The sequence below is a fragment of the Primulina eburnea genome, chromosome 1 (assembly GCF_022965805.1).
Source record: "Primulina eburnea isolate SZY01 chromosome 1, ASM2296580v1, whole genome shotgun sequence".
NCBI lineage: Eukaryota > Viridiplantae > Streptophyta > Magnoliopsida > Lamiales > Gesneriaceae > Primulina > Primulina eburnea.
In genome coordinates this window covers 6,263,672-6,275,616 of record NC_133101.1, presented here as the reverse complement: position 1 = coordinate 6,275,616, position 11,945 = coordinate 6,263,672, and the positions used below count along the sequence as shown (strand labels likewise).

General features: G+C 35.4%; 2 protein-coding genes across 2 annotated transcripts; one reads left to right on the top strand and one right to left on the bottom strand.

Annotated features, from left to right (window-relative positions):
• The first annotated feature begins 1,387 nt into the window (after window positions 1–1,387).
• Window positions 1,388–4,582, top strand: LOC140824613 (signal peptidase complex subunit 2-like). The gene is made up of 5 exons (XM_073186188.1): window positions 1,388–1,551; window positions 1,683–1,834; window positions 2,325–2,406; window positions 3,887–4,029; window positions 4,141–4,582. Exons 1-5 carry the CDS (start codon window positions 1,468–1,470, stop codon window positions 4,235–4,237), a joined length of 558 nt encoding a protein of 185 aa, XP_073042289.1. The 5' UTR covers window positions 1,388–1,467; the 3' UTR covers window positions 4,238–4,582.
• Window positions 4,583–7,665: 3,083 nt separating this feature from the next.
• Window positions 7,666–11,599, bottom strand: LOC140824605 (coronatine-insensitive protein 1-like). Its single transcript, XM_073186176.1, has 3 exons — window positions 10,777–11,599; window positions 8,853–9,360; window positions 7,666–8,714 (listed from the first exon to the last, which is right to left on the bottom strand). The coding sequence occupies exons 1-3, from the start codon at window positions 11,316–11,318 to the stop codon at window positions 7,896–7,898; spliced, it is 1,869 nt and encodes a 622-aa protein (XP_073042277.1). The 5' UTR covers window positions 11,319–11,599; the 3' UTR covers window positions 7,666–7,895.
• Between the last annotated feature and the right edge of the window lie 346 nt (window positions 11,600–11,945).

Sequence of the window (11,945 nt, the reverse complement as noted above, 5' to 3'; positions counted from 1 at the left end):
AAAAATATTTTTCATAAAGTAAAAATCATTGTCATTATTAGATGAATAAATTTTATGTAAAATTTTAAATTTCTTTGAGAACATGATAAAAACAATATTTATAATAAAGTTCAAAATAAGATATATATTAATATCAATTTACGAACAGTCAATATACCAAAAATTCACGATGATAATGTTCATTAAAAAATTGTAAAATATAATATAATGTAAAAAATTTATTAGTTATTTAATATTTAATAAAGTAATGAGAATTTAATATAGAAAGTAACATGAAACTCAAAATCATAATCGAAATTAAATGAAATGATATAATTAATGCACATGTTTAAATATAATTTATATTTTCAAATGACATTAGATTCAAATTTAAATTTTATAAAGGAAATCGAAAATAATTAACATAATATAAACATTTAACATTATTGGGTTGAGTGTGCATATGTGCGAGTAGTACTTGGATGTGTTACTTCTTGAGAAGTTATCGTGCGTCAAGTTGCTAACGTTGTACCGCTTGATCTAATTGGCTAGATGAGTTGTAAAAAAGTGACGTCAGATCTTAATGGATAATAATATTTTTTTTGGGGACATGGTCGCGGATATGGAAATGGTAAGATTGATAGTTAAATGAATAACAGCTAAGCTGTATAGACATGCATATCCATAAATTCATGGGCCCAACAGCTCAATCCAGTAACACACAAGTAGGTGCACTCTCCCAAAAAGGTCGTTTGATCCTAACAATTAGCTATATCTTTTAGCATAATGATAAATGTTTGATCCTAACAATTAGTATCAAAGCGAGCTCATTAGTTCAAATCTCCCAAAAAAACATATTTATATACTTCTTTGGGGAGAAAATGTTTGGTTAAACATGCATGCGTGAAAGTAATACTGAGAATGGTGACCTTCTCGGAAGTTATCGTGCGTCAAGCTTCTGACGTTACGCTGCTTGATTTGGTTAATTAAGTGGATCGTAAAAGAGTGACATCAAACCGTAACAAATAATATTGTCTTTGCTATAAATATGACCAATGATATGCAAAAGATAATACCGATATCTAAATGTTATAAGACAACACAACAAAGTTAACACATAAGTAGATGATACACTATGCGCTATCAGAAAAATAAGAAAATAAAGTTACGTCTTAACTAATATTTATAACTTTTAATCTAATAATAAACATTTGATCTAATAAATACGTTACGTCAATTACATTATATAATTATTTTTTTATTAAGTACGAGATTTTACTATAATTTACAAACAATTAGATTAAATGAAAATAATGTGAACTCCATTAAGCCTTTTATCCTTTGAATTTAAATGGGCTGTAAAACAAACCCGTGACCCCACTTAAAATTTCAATTGGGTTAAATTTGGTATGGTGCTCGCCAAACATTGTTTCCCTTTTTCAGACAAAAACCGTGGACAGCGAGAGAAAACGATCTTATTTGGGCGAAATGGCTGCCGATAAGAACCCTAAAAAGGCCAATCTTTTGGAACATCATTCCATCAAGCACATTCTTGATGAATCCGTTGCTGAGGTCTGGACGGTCACTCTCACAAATCACAATCACACACTCGCCAATGGTTCTGCTGAAATCTTCTTTTGGTTTCCTTTTTTTTCTGCACTTTATACATTTGCAGTTTCTCTTTTGTGGATTTTTGTCCGTAGATCGTTAAGAGTAAAGGGTATCCTGAAGATCTGAGGATGAGTAATATTCGGCTACTGATCGGGGCGATCATCATTATCATCGCGCTTTTTGCACAGTTTTACATCAAGAAATTTCCTGATAACAGGAATTTTCTTCTCGGTTGCATAGGATTATATCCTTTTCGTGGCGTGATTTTTTTAAATTAGATGCGTGGTATCTGGGATATGCTTTTGTTTAATGATCATGTTGTGGTGGAATGCATTTTTTGTGATTGGAAATTGGTTTTCGAGAATTTTTGAGATTGTTGGTACTGTGGTTCACGGTCACGGTTCAGCAAGGAGAACAGGCAGCTCGGTCGTGGTTCTGGCCATTCCGCAGCGGAACAGCAGCTTCCGTGACATAGTTACGGGCTAAAACGGATGTCTAATTGTATTGCCATTTTTTATGCTGGAGTCATGTTATGTCTATTTGTTTACATCCCCAAATCGTAATATTTTTTAGTATGAAAGGATGAATGGATATTTGCATGACAAACTTCATAGTTTGTCCAGTTTGAAATTGTTTTACCAGTGATAAAAAAATTATATGAATTTGTAATAACAAATACTCGAGTTATTGTTTTTTTGTATGAACATGTGATTGTTGATCCTTGACGCTGGCAAGTATATAGTATTCAATGGAATGTTACAGCTAACAATATACTTGAAGGAAAAGAATGCCATCCTATTCACATATCCACCAAATGTAAGTTATTTCTGTGCCTTCTTTAATGAATTCTTGCCGTTGGCTCGTCTTCATTTATGTTTTTTATTTGTGAATGAATGAAATAAGCTTCTGTTAGTTAGAGTGACACTGCAGTTTTTGGGTCGACCCTTTGTGTACCGTGAAGTATTTATTATTATTTTTTGTTATGACTTGATTGCTTACTAATATTATCTAAATAACTTTATATGTTTTGATTTTAATTTTTTATTTTGATACTGAGTTTGAGAATGGATTTTCTGATAATAATGTTTGATTATCAATGTTTGTTTGCTCAATATTCTCAAATCAATGTACGACGATGATTAGATCAGTCTTTGATGAACTCGAATTCTACGCTCTAATAGACAATAGACATTTGTATCTTACACTTAGAATTTATGCTAAAGAGCCTTTGATCTCGATCATTTCATTCTTGCAAAATCCCCACCAACTTCATCTTTTTCCTTGACTTTCAATCATTGTATGGTAGTCAAATGCTGCTGAAATCTGCAAAACTAAAATGGTTTTATGAACTACAAAATGTTCATGTTATTTTGTAGCACCTACCCTCTTTGATATAACTTGTTAGGACCTAAACCTAACCGTAATAATACGGTTTAGGGGAACATTTGGATAGATCATTAATACTGACAGAAATTTGTCCACTTGATTTTGATCTTCATTGCTTGCGATAGAGTTATCATTTTTCTGTTCTTGATAAGTTGAAGATTGCGAGTGAAGTTATAAATGAGTATTGAAATGATTATGCAATGATAAATGTCTGGTGGTGTAAATAATACCGTGAATTATAAGAGTTTGAACTATAGTAGATCTGACTGTCTGGACCGTGTAAAAGCTCTGACTTAGAGAATGTGTCCTCTTTCCTTGATAAATTTAATGCATTTACTGCCTCCTCAGGGCTTGGGGATAGAAATATTGAAGCCACGATCTAAATTCGCAAATCATCTCACTTGTTATTTTCTCTAGTCTTTTTTTGAATATTTTTTAATGAATCAGAAGCAAGGTAGAGCATTTTGTAATCAAAACTTGATGAAGGTTAAATGCATTTGTTCATGGATTCATTTTACAGTCTGAAAGTAAATGATAAGGTTTTTTAATTTGGAGGGCAAGGCTGCCATCCAATGCTCGCGTTCTGTTTTATATCATATTGAAGCTCCCCCACTCGATTATGGAATTACCTTTTTAAAAAAAAAACTAGAGTTACTCGTTGTATTACAATCATCCTGATTATAATAGTTCTTGCTGTAATTTATCAGTAGTTGGAACCAATATGGATACTAGGACTGAACTTTTACCTACTGTTGTGGAGTTTCTGTTTGCAGCTAAAATCATTCAATGTATGACCTTGTAAAATTTCCATAACTAATCACATATGTGTTTAGCATTTTGGTCTTGCATACGTGGTAAGTCCATTCACCGGACCTCAAAAGTTGAAACACCTGTGTGATTTTTTCAACAGGGATCTTTTAACATAACTGGATTGGTCGTCACTTCGAAACTGCCAAGATTTTCAGATATGTATACGCTTGTCGTAGGGAGTGCCGATCCCCAATCAATAGCTTCAAAGCCACCCGTTGAATTCACTAAAACCGTCACTCGATGGTAATCTCTAAATTTCTCCCTTTCCCAAATAGAAAGAGCACGCAGGAGAAAGAGAACCTTTCATACCTTCTCACGTGTCTTATATTAACTTTTTTGCTACATATTATGTAGGTTCACAAAGGAAGGAGTTTTGGTGGAGGGACTCTTCTGGAAGGATGTTGAAGCACTCGTAAACGAGTATGCAAAAGAAACTAAGAAGACCAAGTGAGCTAAAGCTTCATATATATTCTCGTGGAACATGAGGAGATGCAAACTAGATGCCGCCCTGCCCTTGTTGTATACTGTGTTAATGCAATCGTTGTACGCCTTTCATTTGACTCTCTATCGAAATGGTTGAACCTAATTCATGGGAGTATGTGCTTCTACCTTTTTGTCCTCAGGGCGAACAAAACATTTTTTGGGTCTATCTGTGCATTATGTGACAGACTCATCCCCCCTAGAATTACTCTAGTTTGCATCAGATTTAGCTGATGGCTCCTCTGTGCTTGGTCTAGTCGTCTCCTTTGGGCCATGATACTGATACATTTCTTACTATATGAGCTAGTATTACCTCTCTTCTGTCAATTATAAAACAAAATAATTTGGGTTAGTTCGGCTCGAAAAAAATTGAATATGAGCGAGTTCGAAAAATTTGAATACGAATTATATATTTATCTAGCTGGCTCGACTGTTCAATTCATTGACAGCCATGCCTGTATGTATTCACGCATCTTGTTAGAATTTCAAGAAAAAATCTATCAATATATTTATAATTAAATTGTTTTAAATCGATGCATAGTCAAATTTACGAAATAGTCCATTTTTTCTGGTGTTGTACTTGGCGGCAAGCTGCAAATAAATATATTAATGCAATCAATAAGATAACTAATAAAGATTCAATATCATATTAAAAATAAAGATTCATAGAATTTACTAGAAATATACAACAGCTAACCTAGTAGGTCGTCGGCGGTGGGCGGTTCAAGGTGGAAGGAGGCGGGGGGAGTGGTCGGTGACTTGGCTATACTATGTTATGTAAGAGAGTGTGTTGACCGTAAATAAATAAATGAATACATGCTCGGCCCATAAAAGATTAGAACTCACGATTTTTGGTGACAACCGGCCATGATCTATGGTTACAAGTTCCAACTAAGGATTTGTCCGCAAAGCAAAAACTTGTGTTAGACGTTTTCACATGTCGTATTTTGTGAGACGAATATCTTATTTGGGTCATTCATAAAAAAATTATTATTTTTTATGCTAAGAGTATTACTTTTTATTGTGAATATCGATTGAGTTGACCCGTCTCACAGATAAATATTCGTGAGATCGTCTCACAAGAGACTTATTCTTTGTATAAATACAAGGGAAGAAGAGAATGGAGATCAATAGCCAGTCATCAACAAATTCAACAAAATATTTTCTGCAATCTTCATCAAATATTTCATATCATTTCAAGTAGAAGTAGATTTTATTTTCTTTTGTTTCCGAATTGATGTTTTTTCGACACCTGACACGCTCACATCTTATAAAAGTATATGTCAAACAGAGTATATAAGTGTATTGATAATTATTCTTTTTTTTTAAAATTTGTTGAATTTTACCGTCTTGTCTGCCTACACTCATCTTCTACCTCCTACAGAACAACTTAATGCGAAAGTTGTACACGTGACGATCGCCTCCCGCTAGGTGCCCGCCATTTAGAAGGCAGCGGTCATTTAGAACACTGCTTTCTTCACTGTGTGACTCATCACAATTATTCTTACCATGATTCAGGTGTGAAAAAAAGATACTTAAATCATGTTCATGTGTATAAAAAATATTATATACGTAGTGCATATGTCGTCTGTCAAGAAATCACGTACGACAGATATTTAGTATACATGTCAAGAAAAATAATAATTTTAAATAAGTGGTAGATAGAAGAGGGGTAGTTAATAATTTTCGACGAGGACATTTCTGAATCACAACAATATCGGTGTCGCAATATTAGTTCCTAATTATAAAATTAGCATATAATAAGATATTGAATGATGATATGTTAGAGTGTGTCTTATGTAAAACTGTCTTACATATCTTAATCTGTGAGACAGGTCAACCCTACTCATATTCACAATAAAAAATAATATTTTTCATGGATAACCCAAATAAGAGATTCGTCTCACAAATACGATCCTGTGAGACCGTCTCACACAAGTTTTTGCCTATATGTTATTGTTTTATTTAATTATTATATTATTCATTTATATTGATGTAATATTTAAATATCACAAAATATTTAAAGTTTTCTCATTTTATTTTATATTAAAAATAAATGTTTATTTTATAGAAATTTGGGCTATCTACTACACTATCGCCGCCTTTGATAAGAGATATTAGCTACTAAATGATATATAAAATAATTATATTAGAGGACTATGTATTATATCACTAGATAGGGTTGGTTGCTTATATTTATTACATTTTCTATATAATTGCAGTAAAGCTATGCTCCTTACATTTTTTTTACTTTTGTTATTTCACGAGATTTTGATCTAATATTCTTATAATACACAATTTTCGTTTTTTAAGATAATATTTTTTAACGGTGAAATTCGTAGTTGGTACCTTTCCATGAATATTGGGTAAATTTCTGAGCTATTTTAGTAGTTTGTAAATCACGTTAGTCAAATTACTACATGTTTTCTTAAAAAAATGTACGTTGAGAGATAAATCAAATCCAAGACCATTGACGAAATAATTATCCACTTCATGGACACATATACGAAGGAACTTTTTTTTTGGACAAACAATGCATTCTCTTTGGATGACAGTATAATTAATGTAACTCAGATTCGGTAGATGTTAACTCATATAAACAGTGTTCTCCTTCATTTAACACATGACATGTGTGATAAGTGATAAATCATAATCATTTATCTATACACCATGATCGTCATATTTATCTACTCAACACACGTGACATATGTTGAGTGGATATAAATACTACATATATAGTTAGTATGAACAAAACCTGTAATTCATTATTATTAGTACTTGGAACTAACATAAAGTTACTAAGCGCAAGAATTTGGGTTTTTTTTAACTGCAATAAGTTGGGTATTTTTTACTACTTAATTGACATTTCACTAAAAATTTTAATGTGTTTCTTTCATAAGCGGGAGAATAAAAGGTAACCTCCATTTTTTTTTTACCTTTTGCAATAAAAAATTTAATGTTTGTTTATTTATTTATTTAGTCTCTCACACTCTGTAATATAGGGAAAGTTACATCAGAATCATCAAAATTCAAAAAAGCAAAAAAAAAAAAAAAAAAAAAAAAAACTAATGTGTAAAATTAATTACATCGGCAACCCTTGTTTTTATAAAATCGAGAAAAAAAAAAAACCCTGTACAAATGGGTTCAAATATGCTTGATTTTTTTTTAAAAATCAAGCTTTAGTATATTTAATATTGAACAAATAATGCAATTAATAAACTTAATAATGATAAGGAGATACTGATAAAAATGACAAAAGTTAAATTGGATGGAAGCCAAACAAAATTAACTCATATACAAAACTAATCAAGTTTAACATTAACTTCTCATTTGTAAGTGATTTAATTCCAATATTTAAATATTTTTAATATGTATTACCATAGGTAATTAACCCAAATATGAAAATTAAACACTCGATTTTACAATTCAAGAGTCTCAAAGGATTATTTGGTCCGACAGAAAGCACCCCCATTAAAAAAAGGAAAAAAGGAAAACAAAATTTATTACAAGGAAACGTGAAAAAAGGGGACAGTAACATAAACAAAAAACAAGAAGCGACGCATTGATTTATGTACACAAGCACCAGCATGCAAGGATGATCGGAGATCGGTATATATACATCACAAAATCTACGACTCGAGAAGGGCTGTCGTGTCCAACGGCTTCACGGTGGCCGGGAAGTCGGTTCTTTCACCAGCTAGCGAATAGTAGGCCAGAATATGGGCAGGATCCTCCACGATAATCCGTCCCCCGTCCAACTCTTGAACGTAGGACTGTCTAGCGGGTATCAGCTCGATATTCCAATTCGGTCGGACCATGGTTAAGAGGTCCCTGCCATTGCGGGACGCTCGGTATCCTTGCACCCACAAGTACCTCAGAGATTTAAGCTGAAGGGCGGCCAAGGACAATGCACGTTCACTAAAACAGCATCCCCTCATTTCTAACTTTTGAAGGTTAGGACACCCTTTGGAAAACTCCAGAAGACCCTCGTCCGATCTCCCGACATAGCCAAGAAGCATCCACCTAATGTTTGGACTGTACTTCCCAACGTAACCGAGGCCAACGTCTGTTAGGCCCCCAGGTCGGAGATACAAAGCAAACCTTCTGAGTTTATGGCAACCCATTAGCAGAGACCTAACTCCGTTGTCCAGGGGCAAATCGGCGATTCTCTCCTCACGGTCTAGCAAGACCAACCGGAAGTCACATAGGTTTTTCGAATAAGTACCCATACATTCCAAGGATGCATTTGTAATATCTGACACATACACGGCCAGGTATTCAAGTTGAAGGCATCCTTGAGCCAGAGCAATGATTCCTCTCTGTGTGACGACACCTTCTTCGTCTTCCATTTCATGTTCATCAGCTCCCCTCTCAATGCGAAGTCTTTTCATTTTCTTACAAAACTGGGCAAGAACCTCCAACCCTCTATCTCCAATAACATCTCTAGTCTGTTTAATAAAGATGGAAACATAGCTTCAGTTGGAGATCAGAATGGAAATCTATTGAATCCACCACAAATACAAAAAGATAAACTGGCTATGCATCTAAAAAATAAATTATTTGTTTTCCTACATTACAGGATTTACCTCAAGAAGTTCCAAGTTCGGACATTTTTGTAGCAAGGTACAATGGGCTTCAGTATCAAGCAAAGCGTACAGGAGATCCAACTTTTTAAGCTTGGATGCAACCGGATATATGATGGGCAGTTCAGCTTTGCCCAAGTAAGTAAGACCCAAGCAACACAATCTCGATGGTAATGCAACAGCACCGTACCTTTGCAATTGGACATTAAAAACACCTTCACCAACCTGCCCAGGAGGCTCACTAAAAGATCCACCGGCAAACTCTTCTAATGAAGACGTGGCTCGGAAAAAACCAACAAGGCCGGAAAGATCACAATCACTGATTTTGATCGAAATCAGAGACGGGCATCTTCTTGCTATCAGTTCAAGGTCTTCGGATCTGACTTTCGTTAGATCAGTCATGTAGAAGTTTAAAGTCTCAAGAACCGTATTGTTTGAAGCAAGCTCATGCAGCCATTCACCATCATTCTCAACTATCCCGCTCTCTTCCATAATCAAAACTCTCAGATTCCTGAAAATTTCAGTTTTTAAATTCTCAAATTGCAGTAACAAAACAATAATATATATTCCATGGACCAGAATTCCATTCTGAGTTTAGCCATGTTTAAGAATTAAGACAGGTCCCAGGTATCAAAATAGTGAAAGACACAAAAAAATTCCAACTCTTAAAAGAACAGTTTCGGCAACTTCGCATGAACTGCAGAAATGAAATTGACATCAGAAGACATTAAAAGAGATGTAATTTTCAATTACCTAAAGGCCATTCAGTTGCAGAGGGACAGATGTGAGAAAGATGAAACACAAAATGAATCAGATCAAGGGTATTTCATGCATTCTAGCTTCAGGGACTAACCACAGGGAAACAATTTATTCATCTCAAAATAATCCCATGGGAGAACCAGAATATTTCAACGACTGGGGATGCTGAGGATACCTAAACGGGCCCAAATAATCTCATTTAGCACCAAGATTGTAAAGAAAAAGAAAAAGGAGATGGATTTAACCATATACGAGCATACAGTCTAGAAAGTATTATTTGCATAGCCAATAACATAAAAAAGTAATGGTCCATACTCTATATATAAGTCAAGTTAACCCTCCAATCCCATCTTCTAGATATACCACAGCAGTTAGTTCACGGAAAATTCAATCCTGTAGCAGGAATATTGCAGCCCCACTACAGATCCAAGGGCCATATTTGGTCCTTACGAAAAAAGATTTGGGTAAATTATGGCACTTGGATCTGTAATGGTGGTGCAGGATCGCCTTTTCCATTAGTTTATTTCGAAGCACATCCAAAAATCGCACCACATGCATGCCTATGCACGGGGAGGATCAGGCAACCTGATGGTTTGGAGGTCGAGACTAAAATTTTTGGAGACATTCCACATAAATTCCATTAAGGACACAAGGAAAACCATGATTGAAGACAGCAAACTCCCCATAACAAAGGATTTGCTTCTAACTTTATTCAACAACTTGAAGATCGAAACTTGGATTGAAAATTTGAACCTTCCCAACTCACATTCACAAAAATTATGAAATACCACAAACTATATCTATAACCACAAACAAATCAAAATCAAAAGAAATCTCCACCAGGAAACATGGAAGGAACCAATGATGTCAGAACGGAAAGTTCGAATTTTGATTTTCACCCCGAGACACACAAATTCAATATCTTCCTAAATATATGAAAATTAAGTGGAATTCGATTTCGAAGTAAAAAAAAAAAACATTAGAGCGAAAAATCATAAACCCATGTGCCCACAAAGATGAAATAAGAGATCCAGCAAAGGTATTTCAAGAAACAATAGGAGAAAACCAAGCACACCAGTAATAGCAGAAAAAGAGACAGATGATTCCAAAACAAGAAAAACCCAATAACAAACAAAACCAAACGAAGATATCAGTCATGATTTCCAACCTGCATAAGCGCCCGATATGCAAAAGCCCATCAGTAGAGAAACCCGAGCATTTATCCAATTTCAAGACTTCCAAAACCTTCCCAGCTGCCGAGTTAGCCAGCAGCTCGAGATCCGAATCCTTCACAATCATCCTCCGGAAGTGCAGCGCCTTCATTTTCCCAAAAGACCTCACGATTTCCTCCACCCACGGCGTCACGTAGCCGCCCCAATCCTCCGGGATCAAATTGAACATGGCGGCGCGTGGCTTCCCCTTCAGCTTCAGCGACTCGAGCTGAGGGAAGCGCCGCGACAGTCTCTGCGGCTTGGCCGTGTAGCAGAGGGCCATGGTCACGTGCTTGCGCGTGATGGCGTCGATCGCGCACCACCGCTTGCACACCAGAGACACCGCATCGCGGTCACGTGGGTCCTTCACATACGGAATCACGCACTCCCAGACGGTGTCATACACCCCAGTACTGCAACTGCTGCCGCTCGCACAGCTCCTACTGGTACCACTACAGAAGCTCCCATTCAATTTCTTGGAATTCCTACTGTCTCCCATCTCTCAAGACACGCTGCCTAGAATCCCGGCATGGCCACAGCAGATCAAAAGAAGAAAGGCCGAGAAACGGGTAAAGGATGGATTGAACCAAGATATAGCAGATGGGATACCGAGGAAGTGGAGATGCGAGGACCAACCACTTGTTAGATCCAATCCAAGCGTATTTACCGCATAAATCTACACTCTAGGGAGAGACAAGAGAGACGGAGATTAGAGTCTTAGAGCCCGAGAGAGTGGGGCTCCTAAAAACGAGTGTTGAAGTAAAGGACAGAGGAGATGCTGATCCATCCAATTGGAGTAACAGAAAATCTTTGGCGCATTTAATATTTTCTTACAATTATTGTTCCGTTTTTACAATCAAAATTCAACACTAAATATTTCTAAATTTCTTCTGTTTTTTGTCATAAAAAAAAAAATCCATTTTTTTCTAAAAATTTGTAACTATGGTATTGAGTTACAACGAGTCCATCATTTATAATTCATTTTACATATAATTCGAGATTTAGATATAACAAATCTGTTAGGTGTAATAATTGTCTCTATTTGGTAGAACAATCTGATTGTGGTGCCTGAGCTGTTGTGCAGTTTAAAATATTTGAGTTATACCATTACCACTAGCTATAGCTT

Bases quoted from the DNA above. Each gene is read 5' to 3' on its own strand.
- LOC140824613 (XM_073186188.1), top strand. From the start codon at position 1,468: ATGGCTGCCGATAAGAACCCTAAAAAGGCCAATCTTTTGGAACATCAT. The intron at 1,552-1,682 runs GTCTGGACGGTC...TTTTGTCCGTAG, and splicing joins TTGATGAATCCGTTGCTGAG to ATCGTTAAGAGTAAAGGGTA. The intron at 4,030-4,140 runs GTAATCTCTAAA...CATATTATGTAG, and splicing joins ACTAAAACCGTCACTCGATG to GTTCACAAAGGAAGGAGTTT.
- LOC140824605 (XM_073186176.1), bottom strand. From the start codon at position 11,318: ATGGGAGACAGTAGGAATTCCAAGAAATTGAATGGGAGCTTCTGTAGT. The intron at 9,361-10,776 runs GTTGGAAATCAT...TGAAATTTTCAG, and splicing joins CATATCGGGCGCTTATGCAG to GAATCTGAGAGTTTTGATTA. The intron at 8,715-8,852 runs GTAAATCCTGTA...TTTATTAAACAG, and splicing joins CGAACTTGGAACTTCTTGAG to ACTAGAGATGTTATTGGAGA.